This window comes from Anopheles nili, chromosome 3 (assembly GCF_943737925.1).
Source record: "Anopheles nili chromosome 3, idAnoNiliSN_F5_01, whole genome shotgun sequence".
Lineage (NCBI taxonomy): Eukaryota > Metazoa > Arthropoda > Insecta > Diptera > Culicidae > Anopheles > Anopheles nili.
Window position 1 is genome coordinate 57,167,431 of NC_071292.1, and position 19,466 is coordinate 57,186,896.

Sequence of the window (19,466 nt, forward strand, 5' to 3'; positions counted from 1 at the left end):
GAGTAAACAGCTCCATCCTTCAGAATGCACCATCCACACCAACCACACCAGCGTGCAGGGGGGATTGCATGATAAAGATGCATCCGTTGTCCATCATCTCGGGTAGCAGGCTCATATTTACATGCCCTATTTTTTGTCTCCCTTCAGCAACCGCGACACCACGCTGGAAGCGTCTGCCGGTGGATTGATATGGCGGAACCGCGCTCGTGCTGTGTGTGAGGGAGGATTGGTCTGTGGTTGAGCACTTTAGTGAGTGAATCGCTCCCATACATCGCGACCCCAACCGTTTTATAGTACCTGCGAACGAACGGATGGGGGTGGTTCGTCTGTTTCTTATCTTCTGGCGCCATTAGACCAGTCGGGTCCAGCGCGCTGGAGAATTACGTGCACAGCAAGACCGGAACAAAGGCCATCTCTCGCACGGGGTCCCGGTGAACCGCGGCCAAAACCGAACGGCACTGGTGCGGGACCAACAAAAGGCTGGCGCTGGGTGTAATGTAGTAACATTGAAAGCGCCGGAGCGTTCGTCTGGCGAGTGACATGCACACGTCAACGCCAATCGATGGTTTGAGTCAGTGTTTGGGACCGGACGTGGTCCATGTTCAAATTTTCAAAAACAAACAACCAGATTCAGAGAACCGTTTCATCTCCGTGCAATGAAGTTAATGAATCACCGATTCCGCGGCTTCTCCTTACAATCTGGCTCGTTGTGCCCTCGCGCTCAAACGCTATTCGACGACACTGGAACGCTTTGTTTGATGATCGTTCGCTTCAGCGCTTTGGAGGGGTTTCATTTATCAGGGTACTGTTTCCCAGCAAGCTGCTGCCGCGGAACCAGTTTCCGAAACGTCACTGTGACGTCGTTCGAGACCCTAAAAGGGACTAGAGCACGCTATACAATTCTCGAACCCTCGGCCGGTATTCTAGCCTTTTTCTCTTCTATATGTCTCATTGTCGCCGTATCCGGTTACTGTTCGTGCTGTTTATATCGTGTGAGAATGGCACTGCCCATGCATTAAGGAACGAAATTCTCCTCCAGTTCACACTCTGAATCACACATGGTGTGGGTTAATCCAAGATGGATTAGCATTTCCTTTTTACTACAACCACTAGTTAAAGCACTACCTTCGTTGACGAACTAGAGCCTCTATCGTAACGCACCCGAGGAGGTTTTGCCATTTGATACGTACCTTCTTCAGCGGGGAGTTCTGTGAAGTAGATGAGAAAAGTAGCAAGAAGGAAAAACAGTTCATTAGTATTGGAATAAAACAAGTCGTACAAGGCAGAGCGAAAATAGAATTTAATTATTGACGGAAAGGATGGTGTGTCGGCCATCATGCGCAACTCATAATCTTCCGATCCCCGTCCGTCAGCCCGCGGACACCGTGTGGAAACCTTTGCAAAGATCAATCGATCGTTCACGTGCTAATTGGAGCAAGATCTTCCACACATTCCACTCGAAACCTGCCGCACAGCGCTTCGTACACCGTACGGAATCAAGATTCACGAAGAACCACGAGCAGTTGACGTCAACCATTTTTCTATCATTGCGGTCGGAGGGAGATGGTTCCACTCGCGAAAAAGATAGAGACAAAACGAGCGAAACAGAGCGAGAGAGAAAGTGTGAGAATAGCCAGGAAAACTCATTTTTCATAAGCCAACGATGCGTTACGCACTGCGAACGATACGCGCTCGAATATGATACAGAAGCGTTACGCATGAACCCGGGACTAGTGTACCAGCAGCTTCTCCTATCACGGTTGAACGATAGTACTCCCTCGGTTTTGAAAGATGTACGTTCTAAGGGAGAAGAAAAAATAATCAACCCAAGCAAAAAGCAACAACTACTGGGAGCCGGTTGCGTTGCAGATGACGATCGCGAAGATGATGGGGCTCGCAACGCTTGTAAGAATACGAGAGCGTAGTTCGCCCCAAAAATAGACACTCCTCCACCGGGTTCTGCCGTCTAAGCCAGAACCAGCAGCCGGTAGGACGTGTGGTCAGGTGGGCCGCCGCACCGCTTAATACACAACCTCCCCCCGGGACAGGGAACGGAAAACAAACTTCCTCCACAATTTCGTTGCTCGAATTACCGGAGGAAAAAATCGACTTTCTTCGTTACGCTGCCCACGTACGTTCCGGAGTTCACTATCGATGGACAGGCGGAAAAGCAACAACAAAAAAAGGTTTGACTCATACCCCCCCTTTTGCCCTACACTTGAACTCCGGCTCCAGCCCAGTGACGGGGACCTAGTAGGACGTTAAGACCAAACCATCGGATTGCATAAGTAATTCGTCGAGATGGTCTCTCTCCTTCTGGGGGCGAGCGCAAAGGATGTGTGTTTATAAATAAGCACGCATTAGGACAATATCGCGGTGATGATATTAAATTATTACTGCTTTATGATCGTGCCGCCTCTGGCCATTCATATGTAAAAGCCCACAGTCGGGAAGCAATGGATGGGTGGGCCCGTCGAATTGACCTAGATGCAGAGGTTTAAGGAAAACACACTAGTAGATGCTTTAATGTGCTTTCCCCTTTCGCAAACTGGATCAAATAATAACCCCTCCGATGGAGATATGCGGCGGTTCGATTAAGAATAGCAAAAATCACGCACCAGACCGGTAGACAGACAAGCGCGCCTGGAAATACCTGTGCCCACAAGTGCCAAACCACGCCGTGGTGATCTACGACCGGAACATGGTATGCAAATAAAATTGATACCTTGAATGCGCGAACAACAACGGACGCGCACACACGCAAGCCATCCTTGGATAGCGTAATATATTTCTTACGGCCTCAGACACACTTCCAACTGCCAATCATTTAATATTCTCGACCGTACGCACTACCAGCCCCGTCGGTTTGCCCAACAGCCCCCAATACAACCGATGATTGCCATTGCGATTGACGGAGCGATTAACTAGCGAATGCCCTCCAAAAACCCATGGTCCTCGCCGCAAGGGGGTGAGAGTTCGATAGCATCACCCGCAACATATCGAACGCGTAAAGCCACTCTTGCTCCCAGGCGGACCTTCTGCTACGCCTATCTTACTCCCGGCAAGTTGAGGACGGTAGTCTGCCGCATGGCAGAAAAGAAAAAAAAAACACGTGTCGAGAGATTTTGTTTGAAAAACATCCAACATCTGTTTATACACTTTCCTCACGGTCTCCCCCGAGCGTGTGGGTGGGTGTGCGGCGTATGTGGAGGTTGGTTTTGTTCCTTTTCTCGATCATCCAACGGAATGGAGCTCCCTTTCTGAATAGATTATTATCGGTGGTGCGTTATGCAATGGATGAATCGAGCGCCACCCGTGTAGGAAACCCCATACGGTGATGGGCTCAAAATTTTCCCCAATATCGAGTGGCGACGAAACGATGAATCATCTACCTATCGCACGTGCGAGCACATTCTAATGCGAACAAACAACCCAAACCAATAATGCTTTGCAACAGCCCTCGGAATCCACCGGATCAGTCCTGATTTCCCTGCAGCTCCGAGCCGAAGATGGACAGAGCGATGAGTAAAGGTTCGCGAGTGCTTATAGTTTTCAAGAACGCTGGGAAATGAACGCAAGAAAAATTCCACACCCTCATGGCGCTTTCTTTCACGCACCCCACAGCTGCTGTCCCACCATCGAGGGGTACCCTACGATTTGGGGATTCGAGATTATTTACTAAATGACGTCATAAATCTATCATCACATTAATAATTTGTAGTTTCGCTTCCCGTTTGCTGGCAGGATCGCAAACACCTCGGAGAGGAAACGAATTATAGGCGGAGTGCGAGAGCATGAACAGCGTACGCAAAAATACCGCACCGGTTTTTTGATCGTCACGTAAATTTCATCGCGATTCCAACAATACGTAGGGGTGCTGTGCGTGTGTGTAGCTTCAAACGAAGAGAAGAAAAAAGATAGCACAATTCATGATTTTCCACGAAAAATCAACCAGCAGCAGCTTCGGTGGCAATAAATTTACGCAACACAAGCGTAAATAACACTACCGATCCTTGGAGTGGGCGAAGGGTTTAAAAATACTTGCCCGCTCGATCGTTCGACAGATTCGGGGGTTTTATTTCTTTCCCCCACCCACCCAACGATCGACGATCGACGGATCGAATCGACGGAATCGTACCATTGCGCGGCATTTGGAAGCGATCTGCTAGCCATCCTCCGCGTGAGCAGAGTGTCTGCTTTTCCGGGATCTCGCCCGCCTCACAAAACCCCAACGCCAACCAAACCAGCGCAGAAGAGCATTCGTTGCGAAGCCGTTTGAAGTTGGATTTTTATTATAGATCTTTATTTAATACCTCCCGCGAGAGCGGCATTTGGTGCATGTGGCATCAGCACCCCCGGATCTGATCTGGTCCCGAGCGTTCCCGCACGGCGAGGAAAAAGAAAAACGTGTAACAAAATCGTAAAGCTTCCACAGGCTGTAGGAAAGCCACACAGAACGTACGTACTGCTCCCTCTCGCATATTACCATGTATGGACGTGAATCTTACGCTTCACGGAGTGGTGGTTTTTTTTTAATTTTGCCCCCCAGTCGCCAATGCGTACTCGACGACGCCGGTTCGCGATCGATCCTTGACCGCAAGAAGGAAAAACCTGTCCCCGCGGGGGGTTTATGTGCGCTTCTGCATCGCCGGCCACCATATCAAGCAGACAGGCAGGCAGGCAGGCAGAGAGTGCAAGTAACGCACAAACCAACTGACCACCATCGCACCACACCGGTTGACAAAATGGTCGGTTTCGTGCTGGCGGTGCGAATTATTCATAACCTAACTTTCAAACAGACGTCCGTCGCCCTCCTGCTGGCCACTGGGCGACCTCAATACGAAGTCCGGCCCAGTCCCCGCGCACCTTTTGGTCGGCGGTTGTTGCCGACGTTTGTATATTTCACTTCGATTAGCAATGAGTGAAACAAAACGAAATGGCAAAAAAAAAAACACTCCCCGCTTGGGGTAGATCAAATGTCTATCGTGGGGTGGAGAGACACAAACCAAACCCACCGCCCCCCGGGTGGTAACTTTCGTACTCCTTCTTTTCGCCATAAAGCGATTGAAATGACACAAACTGTCGATTAGTGCAGTTGCAGCAGCCGTTGATACGTTGATCGATCCACCCACTGGCTGGGAAAGCAAATGGAGCTTTTACGAAGCGACACAGCTGCACACACGTTTCATCTTTCCATGATCCTTACCCACCCCACCCACCCACTCTCCCGCTCGTTAATCCCAACAGTGACCCCCGGTCGAAGCGGGAACACACCTTGTCATTTAGTGTTCATCGTCGTCGTCGTCGTTGTTGACGAGCGCAAGAGAAGATCGTCGCGATCGCAGGAAGACACACGCGGTCCGCTTGGTTGCTACAACCGCGTACAGAGTCGTCACCAACGGCCTTAGACATGGGTTTGTGCCCTTGTGCGTGCGTGCACTCGCGCCCGCGTGTGTGTGTGAAAACCTTAAGCGATCGAGGGAAGAAGGGTAGCTATAGCTGCTGGCGGTGGTGTACTTTGACGTCAAACCGATGCGCGCGATCGACTGCACGGCCGTGAGAGCACGATCGTGAGTCGTCTGACGGCATTTGCTTGTGCTTACGCACGTGTTTTGAAGACGAAAGCCTCTCCGGAGCATATATGCCTCTGGTGGTGGGTGTTTTCTGCACGCTCTCTCGCTCTCTCTCTCGCAATGGGATCGGTTTTCCTTTCGCGACGAGGAACTTTTCCTGCCCGTGCAGCAACAGCAGTTGGGGAAATGAAAAAAAGCCTGCGCTCTCTCGTCGGTTTGCCGTGCGCGCGCAGCATTACGTGATACTGAGACGCACACGTTTCTTTTCTTTTGCCGTGATTATCGCCAAGGCAAGGCAACCGGCCACCCTTCTCGAACCTCCTCACGCCACGCGGCAGTGGGGTGGGATGTTTATATGATAATCTTCTCCAGCAAATCTCTCGTGATATCGAACCGCTAACCGCCTTGACCAACGCAAACTGCACAAGGTGTGGATATACACGATCGATTAGCACTTTGGCCTCTGCGCTGGTGCCCCATCCCTCCGTTCAGGGATGCGGAAAGGTGCCAGCTGGCTTGAAAATAGATCAACACCCATATATCTCGCCCTACACACGCAACTCTGTCTCTCTCTCCGGCGGATGCTTCTCGTCGTACAACCGCAGGCTCTTTTTTCCTTTGTTTCACACACGCTGACCTCGGCCATGCCCGGGGGTGCTGGCCTTTCGGGAAAATGCTTACGGAATCCACCTGTTTCGTGTTCCCTTGAATCACAGGATCATGGACGAAAAAAGAATATCACCCACCCACCGGTACACGTCATGGAGAAATAACAATCCTTTCTATTTCCTTCACGGTACGACGTTGCTATGAGAATGGTAGAAAACGCCACCCTTTTTGGAAGGGATTTTTCCGGACAGGGGGTTCTCATCTTGCTCCCACTAGGCGATCCAATCGATGGCAAAGAAAAGGGAGCACATACAAAAGGTTCATACACGTGGGCCACGGCAAGGACACGGCCAGGGAAGGCTCGTTCTTCTTCGCTCGCCGAAGGGTGTTGCTATCAATCACGGTTCAGGACGACGCTGGAAAAACGTGCTTTGCCCGGTTTAAAGGGCTTATATAGGCTCTTCTTTGCGTTCGAGCCCCCTCGGCTAGTGCAAAGAGTGCAATTTCACTTGACATTGTCCTTCGACCGGCTGCCAAAGAAGGGCCCCCCGAAAGGGTGGCCAACTTTCAAGTGGTTCAGACGTTCCATGTTCCCGGCTCGGTGGAGCTCTTTTGTGCGTCCACCATTCAAGCGACTCGCCGGCGGGTGACAATGTGTAGGGCTCTTTGGCAGGGCAAAACGTACACTTTGGTGGCTTTATACTTTACCAACCCATCAGCAGGCACGCTGGAAAAGCCACTAGCCACTTTCCCAGGCGAAGAGGGAAGCGTGGAAAAAGCTGGTGGTTTATTTTCAACTAGCACGCAATTTAAACCACCATTCAGTGCTTCAACCAAACCGGACCCGGTGCTAGCGACCGATAATTTTCATTCAAAAGGGCCGGCTCTAGAGCCACGCTCATGTGGCAATGGGATTATGCTCTTTCATTGTTCTACTTAATTATGTTACGTGCCTCCTTCCGGTGGTGGTTTCTCGCCGCCGAAGCGGATGTTATTGTTGACCAGCTGTGAACAAAAACACTCGCCAAAATTAGCCTTTTTTTAGGGGGTAGGGGGTTGAACTTGCGAAACGTCAGCCACCCAACTGCGCCGTACCGGTTTAAGGCCTCAATTTGCACTTCTTTCCCTAATTAACAACGATTGATCAACAACGACGACTCGATTGGTTTGCTGGGGCGCTAAAACAGCGCCTCAAGATACCAGAAACCTGTGTCCCTGTACCACCACCCACCCACACCTTCCTCCCCATCAGCACACAACGGCTCTTCCCTTTGTCTAATTGGATTATCACAACCTCGTTCGATGACGTGATAAAGGTCGACCAGGTGGGTCGGAGGGGTTGGTCTCGACTACCGAAAACAAACGGAAGGAACACCCTTCTCCCCGTCTTCCTTCGATGGGGTAAATTGTGTCGTCCCTTTCCACCCCATCGAGAGGTTGTTGGGCAAACAGGTGGTTGTGGAACGGCTCGCTCCAACTGATAGCCTAATCTTACAACGCACCGTTGTCCCATGCCTATCGCCCTGATTGTGTTCGCCCTATCGGCGACCGGAAAGTGTTAATTGTGGAGCGCACGAGAATGAGCCAATAATGTTGAAGCCGTTAGGCGCAATTTTGAAAAAACCCCCGCCGGCGAGCTCCAGCAGTTTTGGCCAAATTCGCGTTGATTGAAAGTGAAAGAAAGGATGCGAATTTTTACTCGCGCGACGGGACACGCCGATTTCCCACACTTTCGCGTGAGCGAAGAAAACGAAGCTCGCTTGAAGTGTAAAGCAAAAAAGGGGGTTTGGTCAAGAGTAGGGAGGCCGACCGCAACGTAAGCGCTAAATTTAGCCCCCACCGCCATCGGGCCGCTTAAATCTCGTGCCGGTTAATTGATTTTTCGTGATGTATTGTAATAAATTGCGGCCCTTTGCGAAGCGGCCAGTCGGGCCTTGCGGCCGCAGAATCAAAAAGGGTAAACAAATTTGCTTCGGGGAAAACCCTACCCTACCGATACGGGGCAACCAAAATTTTCCCGATCCAAAAGTTTCGGCGGCAAGTTATATGTTTATAATCCCAGAGCCGGTGGCGAAAGGGTTATAAATTAAAATTCACTCTCCACGGTCAGGAAGAGCGATAGGGCGAAGGCAAGGGCGAAAAATGGGAAACTCTTGGAAAACTATCCCGCGGGCACTGTAGGGCAAGGGCAAAGCAGCGCCAGATGCAAGGTGGCTTGTTTCAGCGCTTGTTCGCGGTAACTTATTTAAAACACTAAATTGAGGGCACTTTGAACGCCATCACCTCAAGGTGGTCGTGACGATGATCTTTTTTTTCGTGCGCTGCTAAAACACCCCTGAGCATTAGTTTGCCTAAATTATTGTCCCTTTTGCATACAAAATTGTTGCAACAGAGCGCGTGTGCTCATTTCAGCCCAGCATCGGCACAGGTGTGTCGAAGGGTAGTGTGCGTTTCTTAGACTACTTTTCTCGCTACTTATCAGCTGGAGCCCTTCTCTAGCCCACTCCCTACTCCGCGTATTTGCATCCTCATGCCAACACCAACATCTACCGGGAAACGGAGGGTGGCCGTCTCACTTCTCTGTTATCTCGGAAAGAACAACGTGCTCTCGGGCTCTCAGGTGGGCCTTTCGTTGTCTCGGTGGTTCGAGGTGCCCTACCCATCCTGTCACCAACCAGCCAGCCACCCAGCAGAGGGTGCTCGATTTACACCGAACGAACGGCACATATCCCGCGGTCGAATGACACGCAGGCGAAAACTTCAAACCACAACCACCCGGGGGTCCGGAACCAACCGACGGAATGGGCAAGATCGTGACGCTCCGACGCGTCTGGCCGCGAAATACCAAGGGGTGTGTGTGTGCGGTTGTCGAACGATTTTCGCTACCTTTCGTGCACTTCACCAGCAGCCTTCTTCACCCAACCACCCACCCAACAAGGCGATCACCCCTTCAGAATGGGGGTGGCTGACGACGACCACCATTGCATTACGGGCAAAACCTTTTACGTTGCCGCAAATAGACAACACGCGCGGCTGCTCGCGTTCAACTCGTTCGAGCCCCTATCACCGTGGCAATCTTTGAACGAGTTCTCTCTCTCTCTCTCTCTCTCTCTCTCTCTCTCTCTCTTTCTCTCTCTTTCTCTCTCTCCAGGTGTCTCTCTTTCTCGTCACCCTTTACCTACCATTCATCTCCACGCACTGGAGAGCGACACACCATCCTTGGAGCGATTTTCTCAAGGGTTGGAGGGAAAAAGGAAATAAAAATGGGAAAAACAAAAACCCGGCGACACTTACCATTGGGTCCGTACTTCTTTTGGTATTCCTTCACCTGGTCACTGGAGAGGCCACTCTCCGGGTTGACGCGGAAGAAACTTAGGACTTCATCGACGGTCTTGCTATGGCCGTCCTCCATGGTGGGTGATTACTTTGTGTTACCGGCAGTTCTGTGTGATGATGGGGAGGGAAAAACAAGAAGAAAAACGAAAAAGCTATTAGAACACGCGTAAACACGAGGTAGGCATGGTTTGGCTCAACGTGGTTTTTTTCGCCCCCTTTTTCGTGGGTTCGATGTTCGCCGGGTGCCGCAGGTGGTTGGAAGTTGGTTGGGACGTTTATTCAGCAGCGAAGCGAGTGCACTAGAATATGGACCACTGTCCGAGTTCGACCAGCTGATAACAGCTACACACAGCGTAGTAGCAGATCGATTGAGCGATTGTGATCACCGTGACACATTGGCGTAGGCTTTATTTTTCGATTGCCACGAGGAAGGCCTCTTCCTTGACGGAGCGGGTGACGGAATGCTGAATAAGCTTTCGAGTGTGACACATTACACGTTTCGCGAAACTCTCGCCCGGTTTCGAAGTTCAATAACCCGCACTATGTGGCACTGGTGAGGTTTCGTCCCCGGGGGTCCCAAGAAGGCGCTTAGATCCGGCAACCGGTGGGCCGGTTGTTTTGCAGCATCACTCTCCCCACTAATGGAAGGTAGAACTTCTAGAAAGCTCCAACATTACACGCACCTCGAGCAAGACGATCGAAGTAAACCGTGACACAAAACAGCGCAACGACCAGAACCCCTAACCTACAAAATTCGCCCCCGAGCCAGGAACTCACTGGAGCGGACTAAACTTGCCCCACGAAGGATGACGGCCACCTTTCCGTTTGACGCGTTCCTTTACTTGCGATCCTTTCCGGTGAGCTGGCCTGGCCTCCCGTTAGCACGCACGATCCAGGGATCCTGCGGTTCGATTTCACGTTAAGGAAATAATCTCGCGAAACATCCATCCACGGATTCGTAAGAAAAGACATTCTCCCGGCCCGTCGTTCTCTTTCTCACCCGGGGTTCCGATAAACACTTACGTGGTGATTTGTGTATTGCGCGATGTGGAAAAAAAGGAAACACGCATTCGCAGCAGCACAAAAAAAATGAACCCACACGCACACTCGCACTCACTCGCAGCGAGCGGGCGACTTGGCACGCACACCGCAAGCAAGCGTTCCGCCACGCGCGCTCTCTCTCTCTTTCGCACACCCGTCCCGGGCGAGCGGAACGGAACACGCGAGCGAGCGGTTCACGCGGCGGCGATTTTCCTGCGGTAACCGAGGAAAATGAGCTGCCTAAACGGCTGCATTTTCCGACCCGGGCGACATGTCTTCGAGGCGAACTTAGCCGTAGGATGCCGGACTTGATTTTTCACTGACAACGCGTCGTACCGCGAGGGCACTCGAGCCGGAACCTTCATGGCCACTATCGTGCCAAATCATCCGAGCGATCCCCGCAGAACCGTTGCTTTCGGTTGCGCTAATTTACTATCAGTGAAGGATGAGGGGATCCTTTTCCGTTCAGTTCCACCACATCGCACTGTCGACGACCTCGACCTGAACCAATGCTGCGCTCCCGTCTTTCTGTACAACGACCGCCAGTCATTTAGTAACGGATGAAGTGCTGGCAAAATTGCTTTGTTGCAATGGAGAACTGCATCGCAAATCTCCTCCAAAGCCAGCTGTGCCAGGACTTCGCGGGTAGCGAGCTATTGCGACTAACGTTTCTAAGGGACATCGCAGGAAGCTAACCACCGTAGGCTGAGAATAAACCAGACACCAGTACTAACCAGGATTTTTGCACCCCGCACGAGCGAGGAGTTCGGGCACGGAAGAAACTGCAACGAAAACTGCACAACGCGCGCAACAACGAGACAGCGAACTACAGCGGAAAACCGTTCGCCAACAAACACCTTGCCTCTCTCTTTCTTTCCACGATCCTAACCGTGACAGTCACCTTCCACTGTCAAAGCGCAACTGTCAGACCCCGCTTGTCAGAGGTAGGTTGTCGAAAACGTTCGAAAATAAAATTGTGCATCGACAATGGACAGTTTTCATATTAACGCCAATTTCAATAATAAATTACTTGCTAGCACACCAGATTATTCTTGAAATATTTTTGAAAGAATGTTACAGTAGCTAGGAAGTTGGAACTCTTCTTCAATAGAGCCTCTTTCACGCCGTGCAATGTCGACATAGTCGACAAAAGTTTTAAAATCAATATAGCTGTTGCAATCTCTTTTCTTCAATATTAACTACGATTTTCAGTACTATTCAACACCAACAAATGAACAATATATGTATAAATCGATTATACCCAAATTAAAAACGATTATTGCAAATTAACGATATGCGTTTTTAAATAGAGATCAACCGTTTCCCGCAACTCAACAACGCATTAGTAGCATGTTGGCCTTCACTGATCCTCGTAAAATAGTCTTTCGTCTTTCACCAAGGTAACATAATTTCGTGTTAATAGATTGACGTTACGGCTAATGGGCGTGATTCCCTTGCGGCTCGACGAAAAACGAGGGCTAGCAATTTAGAGCGGCTCAACATTGCTCTACAAAATCTGTACCCCTTCCGACGGTCGCGCTCCTAGCTGCACCAATTTAGTTCACCGATAGAAAATCATTTACGGTTCAAAGGGCTGAAGTTATTTTTGGAACCTGTCTGACACGCCAAACCAGCCAAAGCGAAACTGCCATTGACCGATTCTGTTTGATCACACACCAACACCCACAAGGATCGTTTCACGTGCGATCCCCGGTGTCCTTGCCGCACGAAGCACGTCTTGTTGACATCCAGGTGATGGTTTTCATTCGCCGACAACGCAATTAGTCCTTCACGTTGAGCTTGGACCGAGCTAGCAACTTCGTTCTAAAAGCCGTCCATTGCATGTCGGCAGCTGATGCTTTGATCACGATGGTTTTCCCTCAACCACCATAAGGGTGTTTTCCATCGATCGATCACAATAACCATGCACACCGAGTAGCAGCAGCTAACCAGCGGACCCTACACGGCCTCTCCACACGGCCATGCCCCGGAAAATCGGCAGAACACTCACCGAATGTATCTGCCCGATCTGGTTACGTAACTGGCCTCTTGAACCGCCAACTAGCCGCGGTCAGTCGGTGCCGTCGGGGGCTCCGTACGCCTGGTTGCGCAGCAGTTACAAACGGAACACGCAAGGACAGTACCGCCACCACACGACAGTGCACACCAGTGAAACGTTCGTGAACAACTAACGTGCTCTTCCTGCGGATCGGCTGCGGATCAAGCGCAACCGCGCATCTCCGCGTGGCGCACGCTCATGCTCTCGCCATCGCTGAGGGATATGCGCCTTCGATGCTTAGCTCTACCACGGCTTCAACCCCAAGTGGCCAGCTTCCAAGGAGCCAAACCATAAGCTAATCTTGCAAACAATCGGTCTGCTCAGTGATTTCCACCGAAAAAACCATCTCGCCATCAACAATACCTGCGATCGAGAGCGTGTAAACTGGCCTCTCTCACACTCTGGGGTCAGAATTCTCCCTGGCCGTTTTTCCTGAGAGTGTAGCCACGTCACGATCCCAGGACATGCGCAGTCCGGTGCTGGCTGCCAAAGCACGTTCCCCTTGCTTGTCGGCCCAGATGGCCTTTCCGAGTCATCGCGAGTCCCCGGGAAAATAGGTACCACTTTTAGAACGCTCGCCGGACCTGCGAACGGGCCGGCTAGCGGCCATGAGCAGCAGTAGAAGGAAGAAAAAATCCTACTCTCGCAGCTTGTTTCCATCAGGCGGTCTCCACCGTGCAGCCGGTTCTTCAGCAGCACCCGTGATCGACGCCCGGGACAGGGATGAATTTTGTTACACCCAAAGTGCACCCCATTTGTCTTGTCCGCGGGGGCAAGCGGACCTGCTATTATTGATTTTCATGCCCCATCTCTCGTTTCTCTCTCTCTCTGTCTCTCTCTTTCTCATCAAACTCTATGTGCCCTAAAGCCATGTGGTCTAGGCGCGAGTGTGCGATCGAGGATCAGTGATCGTGCGGCGTGGAAAATCAAAGCCGATCTCCTCTCGGGTCAGCTCGGGTGAGTCAAGCGTACGACTTTTCCTGCCTGCCGACTGAACGAGCCACTTGAAATCTCTCACCAACATGACCCGACTTCAACCTCCCCCCTCCCCGCTTCGACCTGACCATTTTCGCACACTACTTGGCGATTTTCCTGCCAAACACCCCCGGGGACGGGGAAAACATTCCTCCCGGCCGGTTCGATCTGATTTTTGGACCTGGCACCTTTGCTGGCACCGTGCGGTCAATTATTTTTACCCAATCCCAGGGTCGCGCGGTTAATATTAGTGTGCAGATAAATTATTTTAAAAATAAATTATTCCCACCCTCGGGTGTATCGCTCCGGGTGCATCGTTTTAATCCGGCGGCCACAGCTAGCGGTTGGAAAATGGAGCCAAAACTGGGCCACCGGCCCATTGGAAAGGGCGGGTAACGTGCATTGTGCGATATTGCGCGCATATTCTAACCGTCAGCAGTGTGAAAGGGCTAAAAAACGGACCACTTCCATACGCAAAGAGCACCACGATAAATATGGTTCTAATTAACATTGGGGCTGGATTTCATATTTTTCACCAAATCGGCCCCCACGACCCAGCTCTATTGGTAGTTAATTAAATCATACTTAATTACGGTAACAAACACAACCCCATCCTCGTGTAGGCCCCTGCCATGTGGGAAAAATTCGCTCGATTTTTTCCACAAACGCTGACCCAATAGACGAACGCGTCTGTCTCGGGCCGTTATTCGGTACGAGGGTTAGTGCCAACATCCTCCCGTTAGCCCGCTCGAGTGCTGCCGTATGAGTTTTGGGGCGAAAATTCAGCCCGTTCCGACGGGAAAGGTCGTAAAAATTGGCAGCTCCACCCAGCGACCGACCGAGTTTCGGAAGTTTGAACCGCTGGTGGGTGGGGTTTTGCAATTATAAAATGATTTTCATTGCCATCGGAATTATAGTTATTTCGTTTTTCCGCTCTGTGTGCTTTCTTCGCGCCGGAGACTTCGTGGGGTGGTTTGATGTTGAAAATAAATAAATAAACAGCGCACGGGCTGGAGAGAGAGAGAACGCGCGAATGGTGCGGGCCGGCTGGGGCGTCCGTGATCGATCGATCGCGAGCGCGTACTTGAACTCCGGCTCGTAAACTCAAGGAAAAGCCAAAGTAAGCCATGAAAAATGCCATCATTCACCCACGAGCCGGTAAGCCATGCGAATTTAGCTGGCCTTATCAAGGCCACAGCATCCGGAAAATGTGTCCGCACGTACGGCAGGACTCGTGCGTCGGTGTTGGTTGGCACGTGTACCGGCATTGGCGCTTGCCATCCCAGCGGAACGTGTATACAAAGCATTGTGCGCGAAAAAGAAGAACACAAAACCAAGCACCCAAAGAACACACACCGGGTGCGTTCCAAGCTCATCGCATGATCGGTAGTAATTTAATCATGTCCGCACGTTGTTTGCGTATTGTTGGGCATAACACGAACCACCCACTTATGGTGTGGTGGCCAAATGGGCCAGCAACAGGCGGTGGGAGTCGTCAGGATCACCTTTCAACGTCTTCCCATTGCGTGGAATCTCCGGAGAGGGTCGATTTTCGCCACCGGCTCCATTAGCGCGATCGTTAATATAATAATATTCCGATGAGCCGACTGGTTGGGGCATTGTTTTCCGAGGATTTGTTTATGGTTTCGTTCGCTCTAGCTCGAGCTACATAAATACTCGCTCGCGCCAAAGGTGGCTCGGGTCAGTTCCGTGTGCTTTGTTTTCGGGCGAGTGTTTTCGGTTGTTAATAAAACAAACAAAGCGCAGTCATAATATCGAGATACCATTGCACGGGAGCTTCATAATTAATGCAAGTATATTTTAATAAGTGCGCCGTGGGTCCTTCGCCGCCCGGGAAGGTGGGTGGGAATGAAAAATGCACTTCTAACCGGCCGATTATTCATGGAAATGCGCGCCATGATCGATGCACTCGAGGCGTGTACCTTGGCTGGCATAACAACAGGTGAACCGAATCCGTAACGGCGTTACGTACCGTTTGCAAAACGCCGATGGATGGGCAGGAATTTACGTTTCATCAATCAGTACCGAAATAGAATTTTCCCGTGCGCCACCATGGCGCGAGGGGTTCGTCCGCGGAGTCGCAGGGCGGCCGATGAGCGAACCCGTGCGGCACGTTTTCTGGTGTGAGTGTGTGTGTGTGTGTGCACGCGCGTGTTTTTCCTGCATTTTTCCGTGTAGCCTCTTGGCAACGGTTTGCGGTTCGGCTACGGTTCTCCTAATGTCAGCCAACATTTGATCTAAGCGGGATGGAATCTTGTTCCGAGCGTTTCGTACCGGTTGTCAGCGAGTCGGCAGGCCGGGAAGGACATGTAGGACATGCGAAAAAAAAATCTCTACTGCAAAATAGCTGATCCGTGGTTGGGAAAGAAAATAAAAAGCGCACGGTAAATCTTTGGATAAGTATCGATGCATAACGCGTGGTTCGGAGGCGTATTGAATGCTCCTTTACACTTGTCAAACGTTGGTTTAAAAATGTTACACACCATGTAGTAGCCCATGAAAGAGAAGGTACTAGAAGAGAAATAGAGTGAGAGAAGTACCAGCTCTTGTAGGTTCTTCTCTCTCGTTTCATGCGACCGAGCAAAAAAGAAGTTATAAAGTGTTACCAAACAAAATAGACACATCAGCGAGTAAATGAAAAATAATTTTTCATCTCGAAACAAACAAATATTTCCAACCCGGGGGCCGAAGGGCTGCCACACCGGGTTAGCCAGCGCGCGCACACGCGGGCAGACACACGCGGAAAACCGGTGTTGCGCAATAAATTGCGGCGTGAATAAATGGTCTAAAAATACCGCGCACATTAATGACGCCCTGGCCTAGGTTAGGCCGGGTGCGCTCGAGTCCGGGCCGCAGGACCCGGCGTGTTGCGTGAGGAGCGCGTTGACAAAGGACCTGGCCGGCTAAAAATAGCACCTCCGAGGGGTCGCAAAAATATGTCCCACCTCTTGCCACCGTCACCACCTGCCCCAAGCCAGGTTGGTGGAAAGCTGGGAGCAGGAGCAAGGGTGCTTGGGCTTGAGGAGTATCGCGAGGGTGCTCCTTGACTGCAGATGCTTAAGGCTTGTGGGCCACCACGTGAATACCGCCCATATCCGATCGTTATCGCGTTGCATAACGATCGTTTGATGTGTGCTTGCGGTTTGTGGTGTTCGCGACCTTCCACACCATTCCACCCTCACTAGGGGACCACGAGGAACTGAGGTCCCGGGGCAAAAGAAGTGCTCCCGTTCTACTAGCTAGCACGCTTGCACCGTACCGTGCACGCGGTTCGCGCGTGGTCGGTTACGAACGGCCGGAATGAGACGGGAAAATGGTTGAACCATTCTGCCAGCTTGCCAGGAGCAGAAAGCACCTGTTCACTATCTATTTCGCTCATCAAAGCTAGGAACTTTAAAAATATCACCGCTCGTTTGCGATCCGAGAGCACCACGCAACCGGTGTTTGTCCTTTGGAGAGTTTTTGGTCGAAAAACAAACAGCGGCTAATGGTGCTCGAGAAGCCGTGGATCATAGCTCTGCGTCAACTCGCACCCAGCCGGTATATACTCCCTTTCGCTGATCGAGATGTCCGCTGTCCTTCCAGTGCCAGCGTCTTGACCAGGATTCGCTCGATAGCGCGGGTTCAACTCCGGTGGCGCACTTTTCACGCACGTGTGTCCTTTTTTTTAGCGGGCAGCTCAAAGCGTTCGACCCGGTCGTGGGCGGGTTTGCTGGAAAACTCAACCAAAAAACTGTCACAGTGTCACAATCGCTCACAACGCCATCACTGTGTGCATTCGCTCTCCGTGTTCGCTGTTCAGTCTGATAATTGCACTTCGGTAACGATCCACACAATATTCCCGATCACACGTGTTTCAATATCCAGTGGTGAACGCAAAACGTCGCTACAAAAAAAACCCAAACCAACTCCTCCTAAAACCACCTTGCGGCACTCCAAAACTGAAAACGGACGGCGAAGATCGGACGGCCCAACAAAAAAAACCACTGCGGGTCCGTGTGCTGGCTGCTTCCTAACGACTGACCTGTTTCGAAAGGTCGAGACAATCGGCAACGGATCGTCGCCGTGCGAGTCCTTTTATAAATTTCGACCGGGTCCGTGCGATCGCAAACCGGGCCGCACTGCTCCGGCGCGATCGTACAGCATCGCACCACTACCGGCGCGTTATGGTGCACGCACACGCGCCCACTATGTGTGGGGAAGTATTCGCGATCGCGAACAGGTGCACGCTCGGTGGCCGCTGTCAACCCGGTTGGCAGGCGCGAGGATCACCAGAAGTGACCGTCACCATCACCACCAAACACCACCTTCCAACAGCTAACGACCCCCGGTGACATCTCAATTTTGGGGTGGCGGTTAATGCAATTTCGATAGAGATTTGAGTTGGCGAAATAAAGTTTAATTGTTACGTCGTTAGCTTGCGGGAACACGATTATTAGATTAGCCTAGATGGGGTTTTTGCTGCCTGTGTCCTTATCTCCTTCAGGAAGGGTGAGATTTCAACAATAAATCATACTAAACGTGCTGGGCTGAGTTCGAAACACACCACAAGCACCAGGGTTTTCCGAGCGTTTACGGTTGAGAAAACGTAAACAAAACAAAGCCCGATCGTTTGATTTTCCCGATCATCACCGTTCCAGCCACCACGGTGTCAGAAGCGCACCGATGTTGCATCCCACCATCACACCGAAAAGAGGGGGCCGAGTCCTTGGTAGGGGTTTCATACAAGCCGAAGAAGAAACCCATCCCCACCGTTTGATGGTACGCGTGAAGCACATCATCGCTCGGGAAGGCGCTCGTTTTTCCACACACGCTTTTGGCGCCAATCCAACAGCGCACGGTGGCAGCCGAGCGAACCTGGGCGACGCGTTTAACAATAGCGCAAATGGCAAAGGGATGAACCTTTCCCATGGGAATCCGCCGTCCGGTTGGCGAGAAAATTCCAGCCAACCTCCCCCAGGGTCCGCCCCAAGCATTCAGCGTACGGGTGATCGGGATTTTTGATCCCACCGACCATCGGCATCGATCCGAGGCGGTTTATTTTTGCAGCGCATGAAGTAACACGACAAACGGTGTGAAAAATGTGTTTCCCATTTCGGGACGGGCGATGTCATAATTGCAGCGCAGTTGTGCAACGCGAGCGAACCGCGCCAGCGTGTGAGTGGATGATTTCACGGTCCTTGCGCGTCCACAGTGTAGTTTCTTGGTAATGACAAACGAATGGCGACTTGCTCGTACGGCGCTTGTTGCATCGCGAATGTGCAAGCAATGCATTGCGCATTGCACGCTTCATGATCGATTTCGCCACGTTCCAAAGACACAGCAAGGTCGAGGACACATCGATCGAAAAGCTGTGCAAATGGTTGGCAAATAACGGTTAACTTCACGGGTTTCAACTTTGAGCTGGTTTGTCTGCGCCACGCGCCATTTAAATTAGCAGTTACGCGTGCTTACGCACATGGAGACGCCTGGTGGTTCAAGTCCAAATTCGGTGCTTCCATTGGAAATCGCTTCTAAAGGTGTCATGGTGCAGCCGAAATACCAAAATGTTCCATATCATATGACACAGCTGTGCGTGATTTTTACGGAACTGTAATGGACCGCCGGATGGTCCTAAGGCGAGAAACACCGGTAAGACATAAAACTGTACCGTAGATCGTGAAACGAGCATCCATTCTAATGCAAACTCCCATCAGCGCGCACACACAAACACACATTTGACCCCCAGGCCGAGCTTTGTTTGCGTTCCGGTAGGAACGGAACGTCGCTGTCCGGCAGCCGATTGACGTAAGGATTTTTGTTTGAATTTTTCCCCCCCGGTGTTTGGAGCCGGAGGCGAGTCGGAGAGTGCA

The 19,466-nt window shown here is 51.3% G+C and overlaps 1 protein-coding gene across 4 annotated transcripts in view; it reads right to left on the minus strand.

Annotated features, from left to right (window-relative positions):
* The window catches only part of LOC128723123 (calcium-transporting ATPase sarcoplasmic/endoplasmic reticulum type), a 31,233-nt gene extending 13,565 nt beyond the window's left edge, over nt 1–17,668 (minus strand). For 3 of the 4 annotated variants that reach the window (XM_053816834.1, XM_053816835.1, XM_053816832.1), the window contains exons 1-3: nt 17,639–17,668; nt 9,477–9,625; nt 1,191–1,208 (exon numbers count right to left, since the gene is read on the minus strand). In XM_053816834.1, coding sequence (XP_053672809.1) covers nt 1,191–1,208; nt 9,477–9,594 — 136 coding nt within the window. In that variant the 5' untranslated portion in view covers nt 9,595–9,625; nt 17,639–17,668. Of the gene's footprint in view, nt 1–1,190; nt 1,209–9,476; nt 9,626–12,570; nt 12,695–17,638 lie in introns of those variants that run through there. The other variant, XM_053816833.1, reaches the window with a different exon arrangement.
* Between the last annotated feature and the right edge of the window lie 1,798 nt (nt 17,669–19,466).